Here is a 27,500-nt window from a genome sequence, read left to right as displayed (position 1 = left end):
TATGACTTATCAATGCATTTATTGTTTGGTGATCTTAAAATTCATAAGGAATCAACAGATAGTGCAGAAAAAAGAAAACGAAATCTTTCCATACCGTTGTTGACGATGGGTCAAGCTGCCAGCCTCGAGTATCTTTAACATTTATCTCTACGTCCTTACCACTGCCAACAGAGAAGTCCACAGATTCAATCGATGAGATCAGTTTTCCTCCTTTGTCACTTTCCTCCATCTTCAGCCTCTGTTAAAATACAAAGAAAATTCAATCGAATGTTCAGGATATCAGGCGCATGGAGTAATTGCAGGAAAAGGGTAAAGGCGTCGTGAATTCCAGGCCCGCTTATTCCCCCCCCCCCCCCCCCCACTTCCCCACTTCCTACTCCTGGGACATTTGTTTTCCCGTTAAGGTTGCATGTCTCACGGTGAGGAAAGCTCATGTGCACAAATTCCCCCTCGCTCGAGCTGGCCTGCTTTACCAAATTCATCACTGATGAACCCATCATTATTATAATTATTATTATTATTATTATTATTATTAATTACCTCAAATGAATATTCGCAATCATCAAAACAATAGACTCTCACAACAAGGTCTTCTCCAACGCTGGTTTCGCTGCAAAATACAGCAACCTTCATTCTCTTGATGGCTGACAACGAATGCTTGTTAAGCTTCCCAACCACTGCAAATTTTGAAAGACGACCTGTCTCAAAGCTCACATGATTGCTTTTAGCAACGAAATTACTTATTCCCTGATCTCCGGTTCCATCCTGGCTCAAATTAACCCATCGGTCGTTTCGAACAGCTTTCAGAATGACATTCCAATCCTCTTGCGAAAGAATCAAGTTTGCTCCATGCGGTATCTGTACTTTAAATCGTCGCTCCAACTTCGTTGAAACACTAAATGCAACGGCTGGACTTAATAATATTTCACCTTCTTCGAGAAAACCGGGCTCAGCTGAGTTTGACGAGGCCCTCAAAATCGTGTCATTTGGCAAGACGGATTTCGTTCCATCTGCTGGACCTATAACTTCTACGCCAGTCTTTTCGAAAATCATATGACAAGGACTTTTCCACACGGGATATTCCAACGTCACACTTTTCGCACCTATGAATTGAATTGAAACGCAACAGATTACTGAGGTATCCAGAGAGACACACACAAAAAACGTGTTTCTGAAGATCCTTTATGCCATTGTTATGATTTGGGGTCTGTGCTTGACTTTTATCGTATGCGAACCTTAACGAAACGCGCACCGGTGGCTCAGTTGGTTGAGCATTGGGCTGCTACGCGGGAGGTCGTCAGTTCGACTCCGGCCGGACCAACACTCAGGGTCTTCTCTAAAATAACTGAGGAGAAACGGCTGCCTTTGCCATTACATCCGCAAATGGTTATTTAATGGTCCCTCCAGGACTATTAACAGTAGGCCCTGTCTCACAACCCTCAGTTGTTCATAAACTGTATCCCACACAGCAGGACACGGAGTTCCCGGTGTTGTGTGGTCTGCTCTGATCGAGCTAGGGCTACAAGTTCGTTAGCCAATGGCTATGGAACTCATAAAAATAAAAACTTCACTTCACTACGGTTACCATTAGCGGTTTTTTTTTGTGTGCTTTTTTCACCATGTCGTCATTCTGTAAGACAATCCAAAGTGATCACGAAGAGAGAACGACGCCAGATTTTGAATAAATTACAAAGCTCACTCGAGTTATTCCTTCGGTTTTTTGCTACTTGGGTCAATTTTTACTGGGTATGTGCCGCTGGCTTCTCAGAACCCCTACCCCTTTATAGTCCATTTTATGGCCAATTATAACTCGTCTTAGGGCCTGATTACATGGCGAATTTCAGTCCGGTTAGCTGGGCTGAGATTTCAGCCCGGGTTCCGAAAGAAATCCTCTTGAAATGAAAGTGGCGATTATATGGAAAAGGTTTCAGCCCGGGCAGGCGGGCTGAAAATCCATGTAGTCGCTAGCTATCATTTGTTCCGCCCTGGCTGAAAAAGGAACGTGAGCATGCGCATCTCAGTAAATTTTCCCACGTTATTCTTCTTTTACTTTTATAGCTACTTGTGCGAAAGAATATACATATTCCAAATATGACTATTTATTGTTTGGCCGAAATTGCCGCTCGTAACTTGCTGCAGCAACTATGGGCAGGGTTAGTGAAATGAACGTTAAGAATAAAGTAGATTACGTATATTTGAGTTGCGGAGGGACATGAAATGAAAGTTAGGAAAGATCATAAGAAACTTAAGCAGCTGTAAACAAGCCTTGATTGAATCCAGACTTGAAGTTGCTCATATGACTTCGATGGTCTTTCTAACGTTCATTACTTGACTACGCAGGGCCGTAGTTAGGTTTTTTGTAACGGGGTAGCATTATTTCGCGTGCCGAAGGCACGATCCTTGTAGGAGGGTCTCGGGTAGAATGCGGCTATCCTCCTCCAGAAAATGTTCAAATTTGGACAACAATAAAAGCAAGGTGACACACGCTAACACCAACCCGGTGTGGACAACACATCACTCATGCGCACAACCATTTCACCTGGTCAATTAGCAGCCATGGACAGCTGTTTCGGCCTTTTGGGCCTCATCAGCATGGCGTAGCAACATACCAGACGGGTGTGTTTAGCACCCCTTTAAGTGGCAGCTTCACATGCCAAACATGTGGTAAGCTGGGTTGGGAACAGCAAAACTTTTCTCCCACGGCAAGCGTGTGGGAAGGTGGATCACATTAAGAGCTCGGTGTGTCACGTAAATTAAAAACAACACCGGGTTGGTGTTAGCGTGTGTCACCTTGCTTTTATTGTTGTTCAAATTTGGAGGCTCCGAAACGCGATTTTCAACACTTGCCTTGAGATATGTACCCGAAAAATCGACCAACAAATTTCTCGGCCATGAAAATGGCCAAAAATTGCTATTCATTACAATTAAAATAACTGAGTCTAAAGAAAACAACTCCATCCACAGACCCTTTCTGTCTGGCTCAACAGGTCGGAGGGAGAGGGCAGCTGCGCACCCGTGCCTTCCCCGCTAGCTACGGCCCTGCTGTGGATTTGTCCCTTCATAGAGGGCACCTGACCTGATTTCAAATATAGATCATACACCTTATTCTAAAGTGGCCACCATTTTAGTATTATTTTCTAGGGGCTAACTTGCATGCAAACAAACGAATACTGCAGTGGCGCCATTTTGGAACAAGGTCTACCATGTATTACATCTACTCCGACAACCGAGCCTACGTCCAAATGAGAACTTGGAGAATTTAACGGAGAATTTTAATGTGTACGGTCAAACAGTCGAGAGAAAGTGAAGTGGTCTCAAAGATATCGATGTAGCGTTTACAAAATTCAATTCAAAAAAGAGTACTTGAAGAATTTAAGTAACTTACCAACAGATGTATCTTGAGAAGCTGCAAATGTGATCTTACACTGGCGTTCTTGATGAAGTGGATTACATTTTACTTCGTCAAAATTGTAAACCTGAACGTTTTTGAATTGTGGTTTTTTTGAATAATTTCTCCATCGAGAGACCCAATAAGCAGCAAAATAGAAAGTAAAACCTAATAAAACTTCGAACACGAATTTTGGTGTAGCAAGCATAAAACTCCATAAGGAAATATCTTCATGGCCACCTCGCGCAGATTGGGAAAGTAATTGCAAGGATATAAGCTCGTCATCATGAAGGGTGGCGAAAGACATTCCTTTCCTGATGCAGTTTATGATGTCGTCACTGCTAATATGATTACAACACGAAAAGCAGTCCTGACAAGACTTCGAATACGAATTATAAAAGAAACCTTGCTTGCAACGGCCGCACTGGGTATCAAGGTGAGACGAACAGTTTCGGATCACGTCTTGACCAGGAAAGCATACACTGCATGGCCTTAGGACCCCATCTTTGTCCACAAATGTTGATCCATCCGTAGGCCTTTTACACGCAATAGAGATTCCTTCGCGAACAATACTTCCACAAGGTACAGTAAGGCCACTAACTTTGGAACAAACTGGGCAGGCCTGACAGCTGTGCTTTCCATTACGCTTTAAAACTGTTATCTCATCGTACCAACAGTTTGGGCCACTGAGTTTTCTTTTCCGGTAGCCACAGATTTGAGCACCAGATATCTTTTGACGGGCGCACTGCTCAACTTTTTCGTTTATACCTTTTACACACTCCGAACAAGGCAGGCAATGAAATGTTGTTTCATTACGATAAAACCCCTTCGGGCAAGGCTCGCAGCTACATCGTGTATCGGAAATACTGGTGCAATCGGCCTCGACGATTTCATTAGGTAGACACTTCGAGCAGGTCTTGCAACTCTCCGAAGAAAAGGAATCAGAGTATTCCCCAACAGTACAAGGTTTACAAATTTCGGAGGCGTTGAAACGTGTAGGGATAGTAGTCCCACAAGGTACTGTGGAGCCAGAGCCTGGAGGGCACTTCGGACAAGTCATACAAAAAGGTTTCTTGCGGTTGGGCAACTTAATGGCATACTGATCCTCTCGACAAACTCGAGCAGTAGCTGTTTGGATACTCTATATGAAGAAAATGTAAAGTGATCAAAACAGTTCACAGTAAATACCAAATGACAGAGTATTGAAACGTGTCAATGTATATCGAGATGTCAGTCGGCCGATTTTCCTATTAATAATTTTAGATTCGCTGATCTGCTCAATTGAAATTTTAATTCCGAACAACCGTATGTTTGAACACGTTTTACTTTTGCAATCATGCAGATCAGCCAGCGTTACAACCACCTTTCTTCCAGGGATTTTCAAGTGGCCCTGATCCTCTCGACAAACTTAGAGCGCTCGCCTCCCACCAATGTGGCCCGGGTTCGATTCCAAGATCCGGCGTCATATGTAGGTTGAGTTTGTTGGTTCTCTACTCCGCACCGAGGTTTTGTCCGGGTACTCGATCCGGTTTTCCCTCTCCTCAAAAACCAACATTTGACTTGATTTGCGTTAATTGTTAATTTCAGTTTATAGTGTCCCGAATTAGTGCTTCAGCGCTAGAACGACTTTCGTTTCCTTTTCCTGACTTTCTGCGATTGTCTTCATTGTTTTCTGTATACATTTCACTATCTTTCAAATTTAGCGCCACAAAGCGCAAAAAACACCGAATGTGTTGTGGCATTCTGTGCGATGACGTAAAAGATATTTAATCAGAGAGGTTTAAGGTATTACTACGACCAAAAAAACAATTCTTTTTCTTTGTATTTCAAAACTAAAACTACGTTAACTTAACACTAAGCGACTCAAGTTTTAAGCTTGATTTTAAAGACACCTGTTTATTTTAATAAACTGGAACCTTTTTTTTAATGGTCCACCATTAATGTCGATAGAGCTGGATCGAGGAGAACATGACGTCAAACGGACGCATCAGGTCCGGCAGATGTTGGATGTTGTTGGTAGTGGTGTGCAAACGAATACAACAACTTGCAACAAGAGCAGTCTTGAAGTTTGCAGGTCGCGTACTATGACACGCGTGCATCTCCATGGAGACCATATAGATCGTTTTCACGTGACGTCATCATTTTTTTAAAATCCAAAACTAAAGAGCCACGAAAGTTTTTATCCTCATCAGGCATAAGAGGCGGTAAATTTGTATCCATTTGCAATTTTAAAGCTCAATAGCGTGCTTCGTTTGGAAACCAGAGCATTTTGAATTTCTGAGTTTTGGCGGTGCGTGACACGAGGCGACGATCGAGTTTATCGAGAAATATATATTTATCTCATGGTTTTGAGCCTTTTTAGAATTTAAAGCATTAGGAAAAGTGCTTAGGTAAATAGCTGTCTGTTCAGTACAGATGATCACTCGCCTAGATAGCCAAAGTAAGTAACAGATGTTGACACTATTTTCCGGCCGCCATATTGGTGCACCACAGATGTGCACCAACATGGCGTTTTCATACTGGGCTCTGTAAATTTCTGCGAAACATTTCGACGAATATCTGAAGTTTGGAGAAACGCACAGGCCTAAAACTTGGACAAGTGTCTTCTTCATTTATCGTCTACAACATCACGAATTCTTGACTTTTTCCACTGGATGGTTTTCGATTTATTTTTTTTATTGCGTGACAGTGAAAACGATCTATTGTAATGGGCTTGCGTTGTCCCAGCCATGTTGGATGAGACGTTGGATGAGTTGTGCAACATTGATGTGCTACGCTTCAGTGATCACGAAACAAAAGAAATGTTGGGAGTTGTTGGCTCAATAGTTTGACCAGTTTCAAACTTCGCGTCAACTCCTAGCAACATGCAACAGGGTGTGAAGACGGACGGAAGAGGTAACACCCAACAATGTTGGGAGTTGTTGCTCGGCAATGTTGCGTCCGTTTGCACGAATCTTAAGGATGCAATGCGTATGTACGTGGATGGGGTTTCAGGCTTTCAGACATGAAAAGTCGTGTTTTTTTTTTGTTTTCCATGGATTCCAATCAGTCAGTTTTGAACGTGAGTAACGGCGGGTCGTGGCATCCAAAACTTACACTAAAAGTAAACAGCCTCTTCAATCCGAAGAAAAAAGTGATTTTTTTATCCGTCATAGTAGCACTTTAAGCTACACATTAATCGACAACGGCGAAAAGCAAATTTGTGTTTCTTTATAGTACTTTCTTGCTCGATAACTAAACTGTCACTAACAGGCAAGGTGCGACTGGGCTAAAATCAATTATGTTTGTTTCGGCAAATCGACGTTTGCCAGTTAAACCAATGGATCAGGGATCTTTGGAGTCAGACAATATCACAACTTCAAGGATTCATTTCCGCCCTATAACTGTAAAAATAAGATGCAATCTAATACTCACCAGAAAACAGATAATAATGATCTTCATTTCCTTCATGTTCAACGCTCTAGCGATGATCAACGGATTTTATGCAAAATCAACTAGTGGAAGAGTAACTGATATTATAAATTTAAAACCTTAATTAAGCAGGTTAGAAAAGGGGTTTCCCCGAGATCTTGCTGACCAATGCCATCATCAATACACGGATACAAATACTTCAAGAAATACCAAGAAATGGGGAATTCGTTGATGATAATTTTGAAACCTTTCAAGTCACCAAAAGCACTAAGTTTGTGATGCCAATCACTTTTGGGTTGGGGTTCTCCGAGAAATATCCGACCAGTCACTGACACATCTAAAATTATCGTGTGGTCAAATCACCGTAACGCATGTCCATGACGTAGTCTTCCGTTTCTTCCAAGAAAACATAAGATATATTTGTATATTGATTTTTTTCACTCTCATTTACCAGTGGTCGCCGATTGGTTGTTGGTGCAGCACCACAATCACCGCAGCGCATGCCCATGACGTAGTCCGACTATGAAATAACAAATTGTCATTTTCAATGTGGCAAAAGTGAATTGGAAACCGAACACAAAAATGGAAACTCAGAGGAACAGAACCAGCTTTCAGGAGGTAGTATAGCTTAGGATAACTTCTTTTGTAATTATTCTTAGGGGTAAAAGGCAGGATGCCTTATTTTTGCTTCACGAAATGGGAAAAAGCCGACAATGGAATTGAGCCTTTGACTTTCACTTTCGAATTTTCTGTATAATTTCAATCATACAATCAGAATTGTCTCAGAGAGGCAAGAAACACGAGAAATGTACTTCCATACCCTACGCTTTCAAAACGGATCCCTTGTTCAACGTTTCCTTTTCCTTTCCCACAAGTCATTATCGTGGTCGTCGAAATCAGTTTGTCGCTCAAACGCTTCGACCAAGGTGTGCTCTGTCCTTTTCCTTTTAGGCACAAGGTATCGGGTCAGACCCAAGCAATGGGAATGAACACTCCGAAAGCCTACCAGTTCATGAAACTGCACAAGCACTGCAAACAGGAAGTATACCTGTAGAACAAGAGCACTCTCTTGAACCCGCAGTCCATAACACGGAAGCCCGACAGAGCCCAGGGGAAGCAACGCAAAGATGCTGTTGTCCTAAAGACAAAGACGATGGTACAGTTAGAGCCGAGGGATCTTACTGCAGCCTATGTGGGAAGCTTATCGAAGAACAAAGCTGTGCAGATCATTTGCAGAGCGTTCGGCCTGCTCCCTTGCCCCAAGAATGTGCTAGCGCATTTGCCTTTGGTTTACCTTCTTTACCACGCGAAAATTCGATTGACGAATACAGTGAGGATCCTTCCCAAGCTGAAGGAGGAGGAAAAATTCCTGTTCATGGTATGTAAGTCTCTAATTCTCATGCACTTTCAGCAATGTTAGTCTGTCTGCTCAAAATGACCATTCAATGAAGCACGAGCGAAAAATTCGAAGACGTATTCAATCATGATTGAAATCACTTTCGTGCGAACCAATGTATCTTTTCGTGAGGTGAGGGATTTGAATGCTGACTTGAAGCTGTAATCGCCTACTTACACATAGGTTATTTAAATCTCTGAAAACCCTAGCCATTTAAACTTTTCGTCACTTCAAATGAATGCAGAATAAACCATACCCTTCATAGAGGTATATAAATAAGGTTATACCATGAAGAGCTTTTGCTAGACTTTCTCAAAGTCCTTTAAATTTGTTTCCCCCAAAGTGGCGCGACTTTGTCGCTCCGCGTTCGTTCGGTCGCTGCGCGGCCTCACTTCAAGCTCGCTTTAATTTCTCAATCGAAGAGTTTCGAGAGGGTGACTTGGTGCAAGTCTAAGGTTCTGCATGCCACAAGCCTAACTACATTTTCTTATGATTACCACAGGAACGTGGAGGAAGAAAAGTACATGTCAAATACCACCCCGATCAAGAGAATTTGAATTTTACTTGACGGGTGATGTGCACCCAGAATCAAACGAACAGTGGTTTTCTGTTCACGCCATTCCTGTGCATCGTTATCCAGACGTAAGGCTTGAGTAATGTAAATTCATACATAGTTAAAAAATTCTTCTTGTTTGGTCCATTGGCTTTTGCTATCTTAAGGCGTAGAAGTGAAAAACTTAGTGGGACTACAAAGCAGTAAGAAGTGGATTCTGACGTTTCTCAATATTATTTGGAAAACACTAAATGAAAGTTTGCCTCCTTGATCTCTCATAAAATGCAATACTTACGCGATTGAGCTCAAGAAAGCTATTTGCGTTTATATGCGCCAATCAAATTAGTTTCTACACCTATTTCGTTGTATAAAATACGCTGAGGAAAACGTTAAGTTGGTAAGCAAAATGAAGGAATATTTTCGAAATATGGATGATCGACATTGATTGCAAAAACAGTTTAGAAGACAGTGTGCATTTAAGTAAAGTAGCCGTGTTAGGACTGGGAACTAGTGCACTAACTTCACGTTCCATTGCATAAGTTGCTTTTCCAAAGAAAACTGGGTTTTAACTTTTTTATTTCATGACTTGCAAGTAGTTTAATACCTACGTGCGCTCAACATTCAAGTCAAACTCTAGGCTGGGTTTTGTAAGTCCAAGCAGAGGCACTCACAACCTCGTTCCCAGGGTCTCTGTTCTCTGCCTCCTTTGTCGCTTTGACTTTTTTGAAACTTACATTGTAAGGTTAAAAATTATTTTAAAAATGCCTTGTCAAACGAATACGCTTTCGCCCAGTTGCGAAAGCCCTACCCTAGTCAGGGCCAGCGGAACGTATTTTGTATCAGGGGGTGGGCTAACAGGCAAGCGCCGGAGACGCTAACTTGTAGGGGGTTCTGGGGGAATTCTTCGCCAGAAAATTTTGAAATCTTGAAGCTCGGAAATGCTACTTTTCAGCCTTCTCACCGAGATATCAAAAAAATAAACGTGGATCAACCGTAAAAACCGTTTTAAATTTTTATTTTATGCTTGAAATTGGGGGGGCTAAAGCTCCCCCGGCTCCGCCGTGCCTGCTAGTGGGAAAATTGGGAAAATGTTTGTCGAGGAGTGCCAAGTGACCGGCCTGCACCAGGGTCTTTCTCCTCAACGACAAAGGAGGCAGAGAATACAGACCCTGGGAACGAGGCTAAGGCACAAACGAAGCAGAAGAGTTGACAATGGGCAGACTACCAACTCGGGATTTATACAGATAAATCTCTCTTTTGGGAATAGCGAATTAAGCTCAGTACTATCGACACACGTTTGTGATCATAGTGGCCACACCCTCCTCACTTTCTAAATAACCAAATAAATGGCTTGCTAATTTTAGTTGGGTCATCATACTAAAGGATGTTGTGTATCTCTTAATTTTGTTACTCTCTATACTTGGCATTCAAACCTAAACGTAGTCATGTATAGAGAAATTCTCGCCACCAAACGTACGTACTCAATTTGGCAAAATACGAAAGATACTTCATTTACCTCAATTTGATAAAGAATTAAGCTTAAGAATAATTTAGACACCTTGGTGGATAAAAATAGAGCTGTTGAGCGAAAATAATCATGCGTTCCCTTTCATGATAGGAAACCATTAAAGTAAGTGAGGATTTCGACTGGAATGCTGCACAGCCTATTGCAATTGGCGAGGAAGGCACGGGCCTGGAAGAGAGCAAGCCTACTCATCGAATATCAATGACCAAAGATACCAATTTAACAATCACATTTGAATTGCTGGGACGGAATGAAAATATTGAAATGGAAAGTCTGCCCGCTCAAGAGGTGCGCAATATATAACACCCCACCCCTTTCATACGCGAGTTCCCACTCCCCCTCAATCGTCATTATAACCATTATCATCACTGTAGACAAAAAGATCAACGAGATTTGTTTCTGACCAATTTACTTCCCCGTCAAAATAACTGTCCATTTCTTCATATTGCAGAAGGTTGTGGTTATCAACTTATCATTGGTAACAATCTTCAAAGTTAAATCAAATGTATCAGTTGCCTCCCAAACAAGTCAACCACTTGAGAATGCCAAAAGAAAAAAAGACATTTCCAGGAAGAGGGATTTGGGGTTACTGAACTTAAACTCATCTTATGTTTCCGGTTGACTGTATCTTTATATCTCTTAACTTTTTCTAGGTGCCTTTGTACAAGATATTGAGTAAAAGCCAAGAAAGGTTATCAGGGGCCCTAGCAAGAGTCATCATTCGATTCCATGGCGAACCAGGGGAGCGGTTCGAAAACCGTATAAGGATGACAATCAAATACGGAGAGAACCAAAGGAATATGATATTTCCAGTCTGGGTAATATAATCCTGTATGCGCTTTCTAATTGTCATTTTAGTTTACCAATTTCAGCACTTGGACTCCTTCAATTTGACTACTGTCTGTTTTGCTGTTATGTGGTCTCATCGATCAGTAGTCCATTCAAAAGATTACGCCAAGCCGACCACATTGCTGAAGGGAAGGCTAGACCACAAAACCGGGTACTACATGCCCTACTCTTTTCGACTACTGTGTGGGATCTTTAACGTCCAACAGATTTTATGAACATTGAAGGGTTGTAAGACGGGGCCTACGGTTTCTAGTCCTTATCCGGGAAGACTTGAAAGTCCAACCTTTTGCCGATGGGGATGTAATTACAAAGGAAGCACTTTCTCCTCAGTTAAGACCCCGAGTGTTTGTCCGGCCGGAGTCTAACTCACGACCTCCCGAACGGTGGCCCGGTGCTTAACCAACTGAGCCACCGGCGCGCAGGGAGTGTAATCAAAACAATCGTAAGATGTTACTCATTACTTCTCACACTTGTGACCTTTAAAACCTATTTTTTTCAAACAAAATGCATCATCTTTAATAATGCCTCCATAGTTGTTAACAAAGTCGGCATGTTTATTTATATCCCAAGATAACTTATATAAGAACACATGTTGTCAAAAATTAATTTCCTTTTCTTTTAGTTCCATGTGCGTCCATGAAGGGATAAGTTCTCTCTCTCCTGGTTAGTAATTTACTCTTCAATTTAATGTAATCCATTTGCACTGCAATTGCTCATGACTGGAAAATAAAAATAGGGTTAGGAGTGACAGCAAAGTTAAAGCATTTATCCGATTTAATTTAAATGTGATTAACATCTATATCAGTTTATTTAGGGTTTGGGTCCCTTATCATAGAGAACTACATCAGTCAAGGTAACCTATGATCAGCTGTTCTTTTTGTGAACAAAAAGATGGAAGAAGAAGCCAGTGATCAAGGATAAAATGCTCAATGCCATTTGGTGGCATGAAAAAATTTTGGAAAAAGTAAGTTTTGCTATACAGATGGACTATGAAATGAATCTCAAAAACAAAATGCCCTCATGCAGTCTCACCTGAAAATTACCTGAAGTTAGAGTTAAAATTTGTCCTTTTGAAGAAAAAAGGCGTTGTTACTAGTGATATTGTCAGCTCTTTCCATGTTTGGGAAGTTTTGCTGGCTTGCTGCGATTTTGCCTGTAAATTTCATGACCATTGCTCTTTCATTCTTGTCCCACATCAAATCATTTTAGAAACCCTTATCATAATACACAAAAAAAAAGGGCAAGACATCCCAAAAAATGGAGAATGCAGGCTTTCTCTCACAGGTGAAATTATAGTACCCAAACTGGTGCTGCTACAAATAAAACACTTGTAAAGTGTATAGCCTGTGAAACCAAATTGGTCTCTGGCTTCTGCTGCCTACAGCAACAGTAATACGGTACGTGTTCCCGAGTTTGGAACATATAGTAAAGGCAATATTTGAATTAAGGTGCTACTTGATTGGCCCTATTATGAAATAAGAATACACGTAATGGCAGCTAAATGTTTCACTTAATTGAGTGGAACTAACCGCCATCCATTGTTTCTATTTCTGAGCATGTCCAACAGACTGCACCTTAAAACTTGACAAATCACAACGTTTGTGCAAAAATGCACATTAGACAGGAAACTGCCTTTTTAGGAATTCCACATTTAAAACAATAACCTTAATGGAAGTAAGATGCAACACGGAAAATTTCAGAAATTTTCTTCCTAAAATCAGTCCCATACTTGAGTAACTTCAGTGCTAACTGAAGTCCCAATAAAATACATATAGAAAAGAAATTATTTAAAGAATGTTGCAAAATAGAAGAATGATTGCACGCGTCTGCTGCGATGTGGAATTCTTAAACAAGGACTTGAGCTGTCAGTTTACAAAGCCAGAGTAAGGATTTTGTTAATGATGGTTAAGAAAAAGTGTCATTCCCTTTTTAATGATTTTTCTCACTTAAGTACAAATTCTCCCAGTGAAAAGTTGGACTCAAGGTGGCACGCTCTTAACAGAAAAAGATTTAAGTCAATCAAAAACATCCTTGCTTTCTCAATGAATAGCGGCTGCATATGAAAGAACGTGAATTCATTGAAATGTACACACTTTTGAAATCCTTGCGGTTTTAAGGAAGTTCTTAAATGTTACTGGCTTTGTTTACTAACAGTTGTACAAATATATGGCATTGACTCCTTTACATACATACAGTTTGTACACTTATCATGCAAAAGATGAAAACACTAATGTTTGACTCTTTACCCAACAACCTACATTGGTGTAAGTGTTTTAGGATTCAGGCAAATGCCATATATTTGTTTAAAAGAAGAGTCTTATTCAAAACTGTATTATGTGACAATTTTGTTGGAAATTGTTTGTATTGCGTTATATTACGAGGCATTTTTCAAACAAGGTACCTAACCACTGAAAGCCACTTTTACGCATGGTAATTTCATTCTTCTTTCTCTCTTTGAATTTTCTGCGACCCCATTTGAATAACACAAGCTTAAGGTTCAAACCAGTTTCAAGGCTTGAAAGAAATGTTCTTATTAGGATTGACACTACAACACTTTATCACTTAACAGCACTGCTACGGCACCATATCAAACACCAATTATTGCCGAAAAAGATTTGGTCATTTTTGTGACGTAAGAAGTTACCGTAGCAACAGGAAAGCCCTGCAAAAACACCCCATATTTTGGCTTTAGCTGCTCATATCTCAAAAACAAACTCGGTGACCCCATTTTTTTTATTTCTGAAATGTAATCAGCATGCCAGAATGAAACTTTCTGCAAAGTTTACAAAAGTTCTGTGGAGCGTATTTACAGCCACCTTAAATAATTGAAAATTTAAGGTAGCTCTGAATCCACTCCACATAATTTTTTAAACTTTGCAGAGAGTTTCATCTTGGCCTGCTGATCACTTTTGTGCAATAAAAAATTGGAGTCACTGAGTTCGTTTTTCAGATATGAGCAACTAAAGCCAGAATATAGGGATGCTTTTTGCAAGGCTTTCCTGTTGCCATGATAACTTGTTACGTCACAAAAATGACTGCATCTTGTTCAACAATAATTGATGGTACCATGCGTATTATGTGATAAAGTGTTGTAGTGTCAATCCTTCTAATAACAAGGTCTCTTCAAAGTGTTGAAACTGGTTTGAGCCACCTTAATCCGGTTCCATTTAACCTGCTACTGACAATATTACTGAATCAATTCAATTCACCCAAAAGTGACAAAATTCCAACAAAGTTTTGACTTAATATTATTTTGCATAGTACTCTTCATTAATGTAAAAATGTAAATAACATTTACTTGGGTTGAGTTTGTGGGTTCTTTTCTAAACTTTGAGAGGTTTTTCCCCAGTTACTCTGGTTTTCTCCTCTCCTCAAAAAAAAAATATGTGTGATTTTATTTGCAGTAATAATGTGAGTTGACTTCAATTTAGAGGGCCCCTATTAGTGCCCAGCACTAGAAAACTAGAAATTATTCAATAAAGTTCAGTATTATTGGTAACAAGGATATTAGAATTGGCTGAAATTTGGTGCAAGTGCTGTTTTGTACTCATCCAGGTATTTTTCAAAAATGGACTCCCCTTGACAAAGAAATCAAGAGGACTTTAAATCTACTCTTTTATCCAGATCAGAATCATCATTCAAACTTGTCAGAAAACAATAACACACTGCCATTTTTGTTGCATTTGAATGAAACCTTGAAATGCCTATGAAGTAAAAAATATCTGTCACTTGTTTTAAAGTGCCACTGTGACCAAATAATGAATTCTTAGTTTTCTTTGGATTTCAAAACTATGTTAGCTTAACATTAAACAACCAAAGTTTTAAGCCTTGAATTAAAAAAGACACCTCTTTATTTTAACTGGGATTTTCCTATTTGATGGTTCGCCATTACTAACTTTTAAGTTCTTGAGAGAGCTGGATCGAGGAGAAAATGACATCCAAGGTTCACTAGTTTAAGAATGCAATGCATGTGTATGCCGCAGAATTAATATGCAGCATGGGGGTTTTGAGCTTTCAGACTTTTAAACTCACGTTTTGCATATGATAAGCTGCATTCACACAATATAATTTTAAGCTAGTGAGTCTTTGACGTCACATTTCCCTTGATCCAACCCTCTGAGGTCGAATCGGCCAGTTTTGAACACAAGTAATGCCGGACCATGAAATCCAAAACTTACACTCAAAGTAAACGGCCTTTGGATAAAAATCAAAGCTCAAAATGTTGCCAGTCAGGTGTTAAGCAAAAAAAAACTTTACAAATTTGAAGGAAAAAAGGAAGTGATTCTTTTTTATCACAGGGGCACTTTAAAGACCTTTCAAAATGATGAAGTTTCGGAATACCCTCTCTCATTCCAGAGATAATCAAGTTTTTAAACAAATGACTAATAAATCACAAAATTGAAAATATCTCTGAAAATATTGGATGGGTGTTGTTCAACTTAAAGTACGGCAAAAAATGATACCCTCTATGATGTTACCATGGTAACCATGTTTTGATGCTGGGGCCATTTAAAGCAGGATCGATTTTATAGTTTATTGTCGCAATAAGACCTGTTCACTCTCAGTAAGCTTATACAGTGATATAAAGCATTATGGGCAGCAAATGCATTTCAAGTTTGACCATCTGCCTACGCGAGTGTTGCCATGGCAAGATCTTAACTCGTGCCTTATCTGATCTGCAATACTGGTGCCAAGTTTGAATATCATTACTGCAATATTTTGGAGATATTCTCAATTTTGGGATTTATTAGTCATTTCAAAGTTTGACGTCATCAAATTTTAAACAAAAACTTGAACATCTAAGGAACGAGAGAAGGTACGTGTATTCCGCAATAGAAAACCTCATTCGTCATCATCTTCAAAGGACTTTAAATACGCAAAATATGTTTTGTTTTGGTTACTTCGTAGGCACTTCAAATAAAGATTACTGCCATTTTCATAACTCTGCAGAATCGCACCTTCAGGCCCTAAAAACATAGCCGAGAAGATCGACTCTGCCTAGGATAAGTGGCAGTTTTGAAGATGAGATTCCGCAGAATTATGAAAATCACTGTAATTTTATTTAACAATAGTCTTGATTTCATCATGACAATACAAACAGCACAGATACAGAACAGCATTTGGACTAAGCCATTATACAAATATTAAAGTTGTGTGGTTCATTTATGCAATTATACTACACACCTTGATTATCATTGTTAATTCCATGTCGTGTATGTTGTAACCTTAAAATTTAATTTGTTTTCAAAAAATAAAGTTGAACTTAAACAAAGAAATTTGATTTAGGGTTGTACTCAACTTTGCATTGTCTTTCCAGTAAGTTATTGACTTGCCCAGGGTTCCCTTCCTAACTTTTCACCAAATCTCAAACATACATACCTAACATCAAAAGTATAATAATAATTGCAATTGTGGCAAAACAAAACCTACTTACAACCTTGTCATAATCATAATGGTCGTGACCAATATATTGATAATAATTCTCAACTTTCTGTGAACAAAACAACCTGCGAGGAGATGGTAATTTGCAGGTAACTCTGCAGGCATTAACACTGCTTAGCCTCAGCCCCAAACCTGTGCTTGTGGAGGATTAGGGTGCTCCAAATGATTGAGGACACCTGCATTCCTTCTAACACATCTGGAATCCAAAGATCTTCTAAAAAAACTCCCCAACCAACCAGACACCACACCAAAACAACCAACCATCAATGACACAATCTTTGTCAACATCCAAAGCCGAGGAGAATGGTGGGTGACTTTGTTATCCTCTTTAGTCACCATGCTCCTATCCCAAGGCACCGAGAAATCAACAAACATCGCCTCCTGAGCTGCTCAATCCACCACAGTAACATCATTTACTATTATTACTATCATTATTATTATTATTATCATTATTATTATCATTATTATTATTATTATTATTATTATTATTATTATTATTATTATTATTATTATTGGAGACTTTATTGAAATTTACAACCTTTGCGGGCCTGTGGACCTGGGCAATGGTGCTCATATAACTATCCTATAAAACCTTATGACTAAGTGCATGATCAATCTAACAAATTACAATGTAATATTGTAAAACTTACATATGCATATTATAGTTAACAAAATAAAAGAACTAAAATTCATAGGATGATGCTCAGTAGCCACTGATCGTGATTTAATTTGTGATATTTAATGCAGACATGTACACTTCTGAGAAAATGATAAATTGTGTAAATGTGGGACATTTGATGAATTGACTCTTAAAATTGACCGTTGCCCAAATTTGAGGATGAATGAATTTTGCAGAATTGTTCTTTGTACACTTACTGGTATGCAAGGGGTGAAGCCGGGGTATTTAACGTTAATAAATTTATAGAAATTGGACTGTTAACTGTCAGATTCTGTTCCACGATACTTTATCTAGCAATATTTACTGTGAATAGGAAAAGTGAGGAACAGTAGTAATATTTAGCATATGGAGTGTGCATAATTCAGCCTGTTTAACTCAGTGAAATGTTTAGCATACGTAATACATTGGGAGCAAATTGCTTTTTTCACATACCACTGTGTCAAACTTCATTTACTTGCTTTACTAATAAAATTGTTATCACTCGCTATGGAAAACATTCAGTAAGATAAATGGAACCCTTCTTATGTTCTAAACTGAATAAAAACCTACGAGAGTCTTCCAGCTTTGCTAGTTTTAGGAACAAAATTAGAAAACTCAATTTTTCAGATTGTGTTTTTAATAACAGTAACTGTTGCAAAGTTTGCAGTAAATAGATAACAATTTAAATTTTTAACATTAAGTATTTTAGTATTGTAAAGAGTCTTCTAGCATTTTAGTAGTGTAGGCTCTATTCAAAGTAAATCTGAATTATTTTTCTGGATTATGTTTGCATTGTAAATACTCACTGTTTTAGTATTTTAAAGGTATTGTTTAATTAGTGTCCCCAATTAGTCCATTTTGGGCTAAACACTATGACACGTGAGTCCTGATAAACACAACAGGGTGTGGTTAAAGAGGAGGGAGTGGAAAAGGTCAGCAATTAGTTTGAACCCATGAGTCATATCTTGTTGGCGACATTGACTCACGTTTCCACAACCTGGGCGGAAGTCATCCTCAGACAAGTCAGTGATCACTTGACTTCTGTTGGAAAAGTGTTTAAAGATACAACTAAATTTAAAGTGACTTAACTACGCAATCCTCATTTAACGGATAATTTTAACGACCTTTACAGACTGTAAACACATCTCAAGGTGAAATCACGATAGTTTTTTTCGCGATGAACGGGAAATAAAACAGAAGGCCATTCGCGGCTTAAGAAAATATCCCTATAAGAAAATACCATCCAACGACAGGAACCAAAACACCGTAAATCCAAATTGTTAGTATTGTTTAAGCAGTTTTATTATGACTAAAAACTGCAAACATTCTATTTACTATTGTTAGTTTGGTTTTTTTCAAGAGATATTAATGGCAGTCAGAAATCCTGCAGTGATCACTGCGTAGTCGCAACCAATTTTTCCCTGACACATTTTAAGCCACCATCGGCTCCCTAGGGTTTCAGTTACCCGAATGTTTACTAAAGCAAGAAAAAATTGAAAGAGAAACAGATCCCTCTTTCAAATTCAAGAAAACGACGACCATTGCCGAAAGATGACCTTCGCTGAGTTTTCTATTTGCAGTGTTACATGAATCACAGGAATTAACTGATAGGACTGTTTTTGCCAATGTTACCGAAGTATAATAAATTATATTGCAACCTAAAGTTTTACCCTAGCAAATATAAAAGATTGCCATTAAGGCCTTTATCTAGTTCACGGGATGACTAATCCTAACTACACGAGGTGATCTGAATTTCGCATTTATCTGCTTTTCCTTGGTTTGATTCCAATGGCTCTTTACCTCCTCGTGTCCTTATGTTTTCATTAGTTCTCAAAGTATCTTTAAAGTCCCCTTTCAACAAAGAAGAGAAAGTATCATTTAGCAGAGATCATCAATGAAAGAACACAAGTTACAGCAACTGACCCCCTCTGAGGATGATTGAAATTTTGCTAAGCGAAGCAAGTTCAGTAACGGGAAGTTCAGTCACGACATTTTAAGCCTTTTCCTATTTGCATTTGCCGTGCTGTCATTGGCGGAGTGATTTACATCAAAGCTACCAAAGGGGTGGTTTTAAAACAAACTTGCACTGTCAGTGTGATTGGTTGAAATGTCTACGTAATTCGGACGATCTCAAATTCAGCCACTCACTCTGCCGATCTGTAACAAAGATCCCGAAACTGTTCGGGCGTATTTCAGGTAATATAAAACGCCGTATCTTCAAAGGAAAAGGAAAACGTTTCAAGTCATGCAACTTTACAATTGTTTTGTTTTCTCTGGTGTTCAGTAAATTGTGATTACAATGGCCATTGAAACCATTTCGGAGAACCTTGAAGTTCTACAACCGGGTCAGTACTCGGTCATTTTAACAACGAAAAAGCAAAGGATCCTTCAACCACAATAAGCAAAAAAATGGGGGCACCCCAGCTCTGGGGTTAGCAGGGCTGGCGCAGTGGTGAGAGCACTCGCCTCCCACCAATGTGGCCCGGGTTCGATTCCCAGACTCGGCGTCATATGTGGGTTGAGTTTGTTGGTTCTCTACTCTGCACCGAGAGGTTTTCTCCGGGTACTCCGGTTTTCCCCTCTCCTCAAAAACCAATATTTGACTTGATTTGTGTTAATTGTTAATTTCAATTTACAGTGTCCCCAATTAGTGCTTCAGCGCTAGAACGACTAGACACTTTATTTACTTCCTTTCCTTTCCTTTACTTCGTCTTGTCCGATCCAACCGAAGTTAGAGGATGTAAAACCGTGTGCGCTCTGTTTAGGAGAGGTCGGTGTCATTATTAAACTTAAGTTAACGTTTACCTCTTTTCAAAGCAGTACTCGCGTACACCATTGTTTGAAAGGATGGCTCGTGGGTCACAGTCATCAGAGCAAAAAAAGTGGTCTTTCCTTCTGCAGTTGGTTGAAAAACCAATTTACAATTGGGAATAATGTCGAATGAATTCCTCAGCGAGTTGTAACCTATTTTCTGTAAAAGGAATGAGATATTTACACTGAGCACGGACGACAACTTCAAGGCCGGGTAGTAATGGCTCGTAAAGGTGGTTAAATAGTCCACCATTTTCGTCGTTCTTCACAGATGAAGTTGTTGTATACACCTTATTCCAAAATGCCCGCCATTTTAGTGTTCATTTTTTTGCTTGCAAATTAGCCCTTGTTGCCTGGTTTAAGGTTAAATTTTCTTTTGAATTTTAAGCTTAAAGAATGAAGCCAAAGGGGCTGATTTGCAAGCAAACAAAGGAATTTTAAAATGCCAGCCATTCTGGACTAATGTGTATGAGACCGTTGAGCCCATGCGCTTTCAGTAACTTTACAATTAAATAGTCTTTCTTATTTATCCGTCATTTTACGCAACATTTTATTTCATCCAAACAACGTTCCCTTTTAGCTGATTAATATACAAGCATGCATGACGTCAACTACCTTGGGTTCAGTGGGCTCTCGCCCCTCATCCGCTTTGATGGCTGAACGAGACACTGAAACGTCTCTCGTTTCGCTACCAAGTGCGTGATAAGAAAGCGAGAATTCACTGCTCGCAGGTTAAACGTTAAGCAAAAATGTTTAATCCTTTAACGGAAGCGTTGTTTGGTTAATAAACAGGCCCCAGTTGTTTAAACATTGGATAGCGCTATCCACCGGATAAATCACTATCCAGCGGATAAACACCACTAAAACCGATTAAGTTATCCAGCGGATAGTGATTTATCCGGCGGATAGCGCTCTCCATCGTTTGAGCAACTGGGGCCAGGCCTCGACGCCTCGGTTGTTCAAAAGGTGGATAACACTATCCAGTGGATAAACACCAGCAAAACCGGCAATTGAAGCCCGGTTTACACTACAGAAAATTTTTGGCACGGCTTGGGTGAAATTGGCACGGGTCCCAAAAAAAAAAAGTTTCGGCTCGGATAAAATTTGCAGTGTAAACAACCTGTCAGTACCAAATTTCATCCGTGCCGAACCAAAATTCTTACCCGTGCTGGGACCTTTGGCGAGGTAGTCCGAGCACGGGTAAAAATGGTACGGGTGCTGAAAAAATAGGCACGGTTCGGATAGAACAAGCAGTGTTAACACTTTAAAGGGCCAAATTTGAGCCTTAATTCATATAGGATAGCGGTTTTTTTGCGTATATTTCAAGATGGCTTCTCATTCTCCACCAAAATCACGCGGACGTTCTTGATTATAACTGAACTGCGCATGTCTACAAGAGAACTTACCCGGGCCCAAAAATTTTGGCACGGTATTTTTGATACGGTGAAAAGGGTGTAGTGTAATCAAAGTTTGCCGAGCTCTTTTTAGGCACCCGTGCCAATTTCACACGAGCCGTGCCGTAAATTTTCTGTGGTGTAAACCGGGTTTAAGTTATCCAGTGGATAGTGATTTATCCAGTAGATAGCGCTATCCACCCTCCAAACAACTGGGCCTTGGAGTTTAAATTTTGCGTGCGGCCATGAATTCAACTACAGCGGTTACAGTTTCCGGGCCCAAAAAGATTTAATACATGTCGCATTCAAACTTCGCAATTATTCATTCCTCTCGAACGAGTTCTCATCTCCCCCAAAACTTTTCTTTTCGGAAACGGTTTAAACCCAGGAGCCATAATAAAATTTCGTGAAGTACGGACTCTTTAGAATGACACTGACTGGCGTCAATGACCAGAACAGAGTTTTAATACCAGCTACTGACATCACACAAGTCACTTGACTCAGTCCGCTGAAGATGACTTCCGCTCAGGTTGTCGAAACATCAGTGAATGTCACCCATCACAGTCCTTCTCAGGACTACACTCACCCAAACAATCGTGCTTCACTTAATTCTGACTATTTTTGTCATTAATTAAACATTCATTGTTTGCTTATCTTAAAATACATAAGTAATCAATAGATAGTGCAGAAAAAAGAAAACGAAAACTTTCCATACCGTAGTTGACGCTGGGTCAAGCTGCCAGTCTCGTGTATCTTTAACACTTATCTCCACGTCCTTGCCACTGCCTACAGAGAAGTCCACCGATTCGATCGATGAGATCAGTTTTCCTCCTTTGTCACTTTCTTCCATCTTCAGCCTCTGTTAAAATGCAAAGAAAATTCAATCGAATGTTCAGGATATCAGGTGCATGGAGTAACTTCGGGAAAAGGGTAAAGGCTTCGTTAATTCCAGGCCCGCTCATCCCTCCCCCCCCCCCCCCCCCCTCCCCACTCCATTTGTTTTCCCGTTAAGGTTGTATGTCTCACGGTGAGGCAAGCTCATGTGCACTAATTCTCACGGCGGAGAAAAGCGTTGTTTTTGAAAGGCCCCCGCGCTCGAGCTCAGTGGCCTGCTTTACCAAATTCATCACTGATGAATCCATCATTATTATAATTGTTATTAATAATTACCTCAAATGAATATTCGCAATCATCAAAACAATAGACCCTCACAACAAGGTTTTCTCCAACGTTGGTTTCGTTGCAAAATGCAGCAACCTTCATTCTCTTGATGGCTGACAACGAAAGCTTGTTAAGCTTCCCAACCACTGCAAATTTTGAAAGACGATCTGTCTCAAAGCTCACATGATTGCTTTTAGCAACGAAATTACTTATCGTCTGTCCTCCGGTTCCACCCTGGCTCATATTAACCCATCGGTCGTTTCGAACAGCTTTCAGAGTGACATTCCAATCTTCTTGCGAAAGAATCAAGTTTGCTCCATGCGGTATCTGCACTTCAACTCGTCTCTCCAACTTCGTTGGAACACTAAATGTAATGGCTGGACTTAATGCTATTTCATTTTCTTCCAGAAAACCGGGTTCAGTTGAATTTGACGAGGCCCTCAAGATCAAGTCATTTGGCCAGACGGATTTCGTTCCATCTGCTGGAGCTAAAACTTCCACGCCAGTCTTCTCAAAAATCATATGACAAGGACTTTTCCGCACGGGATATTCCGGCGTCACACTTTGCGTGCCTACGAATTGAATTTAAACGCAACAAATTACTGAGGTATCCAGAGAGAGGAAAAAATGTGTTTCTGAATATCCTTTATGCCATTGTCGATTTTGTATCCTCTTCCTCGTTATTTTATAGCTGCGACTGGAGATAGTGTTTGCCTTTTATCCTTTGCGAACCTTAACGCGCACCAGTTCCTCAGTTGGTTGAGCAGGGGCTGCCACGCGGGAGGTCGTGAGTTCGACTCCGGCCGGACCAACACTCAGGGTCTTTAAAATAACTGAGTAGAAACTGCTGCCTTTGTAATTACATCCGTAAATGTTTTTTTAATGGTCTCTCAAGAGTAGGCCCCGTCTCAAAACGGAGCTAACTACTAGAGGGTGATGTGAAGTGCTAGTTTTCTACCCATATAAACCATGTGAGCGTTAGCCCTACTGGACCTACTGATGGAAATGGGCCCACACAAGGACAAAGAAAAACTCTGACTATAGACTGCGTAAGGAGTAGGGCGAGGGAGTGAGGCGAAGGAAGAAATTCCTTTCCCCCCACCCCCTCCCCCTTCTCGCTCACCCCGTCCCCACTCCTCCTTAATTTTTTGCTCACCCCAGGCGCTAGCCCGCTTTATCGCTCGACCACATGACCTCTTAGAGGCCTTTATTTTCAGTTACAGATACTATACCTTAGATCCTCTTACTTGCATTACTCTTCTTTTATTTTATTTTTTATTGCTACTTGCGTTAAAGAATATACCAAAAAAACGAACTCGGCTGATTTTCGTGGCCGAAATTGTCGATCGTACCTTGCTACGACAAATACTCTATTGTGCATGCCACAGCTTTCAAATGAGGGCCTGGTTAGTGGATGAAAGTTAAGACTGATAAAGTAAAGAATGGACATGAAATGAAAGGTAAGAAAGATCATAAGAAACTTAAGCAGCTGTAAGCAAGCCTGAAAGAATCCAGACTAGGACGGCATTAGGACCTATGACTATGCATGACCATCTGCGAGTGCAGCGCAATAGCGGCAGCTTCTGCTGGTACCGGAGCACAAATTACGTAACACAAAAGAAACAAAGACAGAAAACAAAATAACGCCAAATAAAGACCAATCCCAAGTGACCAAAAATACAATGCTTTATTATATCTCTCAGATAGTACGCGCGCTGTAATTGGCTAAATTAGCGGGCCGTATTCTACAGTACGGCTCGCTGTACAGCCCGCTAAATTTAAAATTTCGACAAAATTTTTCATGTCATTTCTGTTGCATAAACTTGTACTGAAAACTGTTTGAATCTTGCAAGCAACTATTTCAAACTTAACAGCCAAGAAGATTTAGTTTTTGGGATTTTGGCACGGCATTCTTTGTGGCAGTTGAACCTTCCGCTTCACTTTGACTAGTTTCCTTGCCTGCGCGCCGGTTAACCTCAGAGATATAATAAATATCTTACTAACCTCGTTTTCTCGGTCAGTACTGTAAGTTACGGATCCTCGTTTTTTCCCGTTGATTTATGGCCCGCGCGATTCGCGCTTGGGTCATAAATCAACGGGAAAAAACTCGGTCCGTAACTTACAGTACGGACTTCAAACTCGGTTAGTAAGAGGTATTTAAGACCCGCAATAGCACGGTCGTGGGTTTGCATCTTGTTCTAGTCTGCGTATTTTCACGCGTGCTGGAATCACTGCGATTGTCTTTCTAACTTTCATTTCATGTCTGTGGATTTGTACCTTCACATAGGGCACCTGACCTGATCAAATGTAGATTATACACCTTATTCCAAAATGGCCACCATTTTAGTATTCTTCCTTGTGTTTGTCAATTTAAGAACGAGGCAACAAGGGCTAACTTGCAAGCAAACAAACGAATACTGCAATGGCCGTCATTTTGGAATAAGGTGTACCATGTATTACACCTACTCCGACAACTGAGCATAAAGTTATACGTCCAACTGACATCTGGGAGAAATTTGACGGAGAATTTTAATGTACCGTCAAACAGTCGAGAGAATGTGAAGTGGTATCAAAAGGTATAAATGTAGCGTTGACAAAATTTAATTCAAAAGAGAGTACTTAAGGACGTTCGCGCCATAATCTTCCTACGGTGAGATTTTCTTCATTTCTCGCCTAGAGTTAGGTCATAAAGTACTTACTCCAAAAATGAAAAAAAAAATGGGGGTCACCGACTTTGTTTCGGAGAAAATGGCAGTGGAAAAATGCCTTAATTTCGAGAAATCGGTCATAATAGCGAGATGTAGACTCATCTGCTCATCCATCGAAAATCATAAAAATAACCTGTTGGAGTGAAAGTTTCCGTGCATAGGCTTTTAGGAGTGAGATTTTTAGATAATTGTATGCCACTAGGGATGTGGTAAACAGTAGAGTTCATCCTCGACGAGCGTTTTCGTAAGCTCTATCCGTTGCAACCACTACCGGAATTTGATGGCACGAGGAAGGAAAATGTTAAAAAAAGATAACTTCTTACGGTGAGATTTTTTTCATTTCATCATATTTTGTAGATAGCAAGTAAAGTAAGTGATTCATGATTAAAAAAATAGGTGTCACCGATGATCTGAACGAGTAAAATCGTTGTGATTTTGCAAAGCTCTTGGAAAAGTTCGTTCGTCACGCTTTTGCGTGACCTGTCAGGCAAGGACTGGAACCCAAGAGAGGATCGATGGTTGAAGAGATGAAAGGTTTTTACCGAAAAAAAAAACCCTTCTCGAGCATAGCAACAAAGTTTTAAGCAGGGGTCACCTTCATTTGGTTGGTGTTTTGTATAATATCTCTCCATTGCCGTCATGCTCATCCTCTGGAGTCATTTTTTTTGTGAAATTCAATCGCTGATTGTTTCCACGCAGGTCCGCAATATTCAAGCGGAGGAGGACGAAAATACTGCTCAATTTTCACGAAAGTAAAGGAAAAGAACTTTAAAAACATGCATTCACTTTGAACTTAAGTTCGTAGGGTAATAAAAACATTAAAAAGAAACAGCCCCATTAAATTCACGCAACGGTTCGTCCTCGAGTTTTCCAAACTTTCAGCCACTAGTCTACTCGATCAGCTACCTTTTCCAGAGCTTTTCCATCCTCCCGCTCACTTCTCTTTGAAGTTTCATGATGATTCGGAAATAAATGTGCCATTCTTTTGCCGGCCTGGAATTTTTTCCTCGGCGTTTTTGTCGCCATGTTATTTTAACTGATGCTTGAAAAATTTGTGTGAAAGTCAAGTAGACTAGTGCACGACTGATAAAACCTCGCGAATATCAGTCGTGCAGTAGTCTACTTGACTTTCATAAATATTTTAAATCAATTTTGACTGATCACGATCTTCTCTGATCTAACGCTGTGCAAGAGTTATCGTCCACGGTTTTTGCAAAGGTTTTAAAACCTCAACTTCACTAATGCTCGAAGTAATGCGTGACATATTACAGTCGCGTTACCTGCGCAGTAACGTTGCGCACAAACAATTAGCGCGAACGTCCTTAAAGAAGTACGTAACTTACCAACAGATGTATCTTGAGAGGTTGCCAAAGTGAATTTCGATTGGTGTTCTTGGTGAAATGGATTACATTTTTCTTCGTCAAAATTTTGAACCAGAACGTTTCTGCATCGTGTTTTCTTCGAATAATTTCTCCACTGAGAGACCCAATTCGCAGCAAAATAGAAACTAAAACCTAAAAATAAAATTTCCAACACGAATTTTCGTGTAGCAAGCATAAAACTCCATAAGGAAATATCTTCATGGCCACCTCGCGCAGATTGGGAAAGTAATTGCAAGGATATAAGCTCGTCATCATGAAGGGTGGCGAAAGACATTCCTTTCCTGATGCAATTTATGATGTCGTCACTGCTAATATGATTACAACACGAAAAGCAGTCCTGACAAGTCTTCGAATATGAATTATAAAAGAAACCTTTCTTGCAACGGCCGCATTGGGTATCAAGGTGAGACGAACAGTTTCGGATCACTTCTTGCCCAGGAAAGCATACACTACATGGCCTTAGGACCCCATCTTTGTCCACAAATGTTGATCCATCCGTAGGCCTTTCACACGCAATAGAGATTCCTTCGCGAACAATACTTCCACAAGGCACAGTAAGGCCACGAACTTTGGAACAAACTGGGCAGGCCTGACAGCTGTGTTTTCCATTATGCTTCAAAACTGTAATTTCATCGTACCAGCAGTTTGGGCCGCTGAGTTTCTTCTTCTGGTAGCCACAGATTTGAGAACGAGGTATCTTTTGACGGGCGCACTGCTCAACTTTTTCGTTTAAACCTTCGACACACTCGGAACAAGGCAGGCATTTAAATGTGATTTCATTACGATAAAACCCTGTCGAGCAAGGCTCGCAGCTACATTGTG

At 40.1% G+C, this 27,500-nt stretch overlaps 3 protein-coding genes across 6 annotated transcripts in view; 1 reads left to right on the top strand and 2 right to left on the bottom strand.

Moving 5' to 3' along the window:
* Positions 1–7,075, bottom strand: part of LOC138000319 (uncharacterized) — a 16,031-nt gene extending 8,956 nt beyond the window's left edge. For both annotated transcript variants that reach the window (XR_011123107.1, XM_068846636.1), the window contains exons 1-4: positions 6,803–7,075; positions 3,386–4,529; positions 541–1,103; positions 95–238 (exon numbers count right to left, since the gene is read on the bottom strand). Coding sequence is in view for 1 of the 2 variants with exons in the window: in XM_068846636.1 (XP_068702737.1) it covers positions 95–238; positions 541–1,103; positions 3,386–4,529; positions 6,803–6,838 (1,887 nt within the window). In the remaining variant the exon portion in view is untranslated. The remainder of the gene's footprint in view (positions 1–94; positions 239–540; positions 1,104–3,385; positions 4,530–6,802) is intronic.
* Positions 6,392–13,800, top strand: LOC138000320 (uncharacterized). 2 transcript variants are annotated; one of them, XM_068846637.1, is made up of 6 exons: positions 6,392–6,449; positions 7,751–8,177; positions 8,698–8,837; positions 10,367–10,561; positions 10,927–11,091; positions 11,745–13,800. In XM_068846637.1, the coding sequence occupies exons 1-6, from the start codon at positions 6,393–6,395 to the stop codon at positions 11,760–11,762; spliced, it is 1,002 nt and encodes a 333-aa protein (XP_068702738.1). In that variant the 5' UTR covers position 6,392; the 3' UTR covers positions 11,763–13,800. The 2 variants fall into 2 exon arrangements, with proteins under 2 accessions (XP_068702738.1, XP_068702739.1); XM_068846638.1 differs by lacking the exon at positions 6,392–6,449 and adding an exon at positions 7,279–7,417 and having other exon boundaries at positions 11,745–13,799.
* Positions 13,801–14,110: 310 nt separating this feature from the next.
* Positions 14,111–27,500, bottom strand: part of LOC138000318 (uncharacterized) — an 18,685-nt gene continuing 5,295 nt past the window's right edge. For both annotated transcript variants that reach the window (XM_068846634.1, XM_068846635.1), the window contains 5 exons: positions 26,640–27,500; positions 22,598–23,160; positions 22,143–22,286; positions 20,028–20,193; positions 14,111–19,073 (listed from right to left, as the gene is read on the bottom strand). The exon at positions 26,640–27,500 is cut by the window's right edge and continues 289 nt beyond it. In XM_068846634.1, coding sequence (XP_068702735.1) covers positions 18,952–19,073; positions 20,028–20,193; positions 22,143–22,286; positions 22,598–23,160; positions 26,640–27,500 — 1,856 coding nt within the window. In that variant the 3' untranslated portion in view covers positions 14,111–18,951. The remainder of the gene's footprint in view (positions 19,074–20,027; positions 20,194–22,142; positions 22,287–22,597; positions 23,161–26,639) is intronic.

The sequence above is a fragment of the Montipora foliosa genome, chromosome 4 (assembly GCF_036669935.1).
Source record: "Montipora foliosa isolate CH-2021 chromosome 4, ASM3666993v2, whole genome shotgun sequence".
Lineage (NCBI taxonomy): Eukaryota > Metazoa > Cnidaria > Anthozoa > Scleractinia > Acroporidae > Montipora > Montipora foliosa.
Note: the sequence above shows the minus strand (reverse complement) of the source record. Positions and strands in the feature narration are given on the sequence as shown.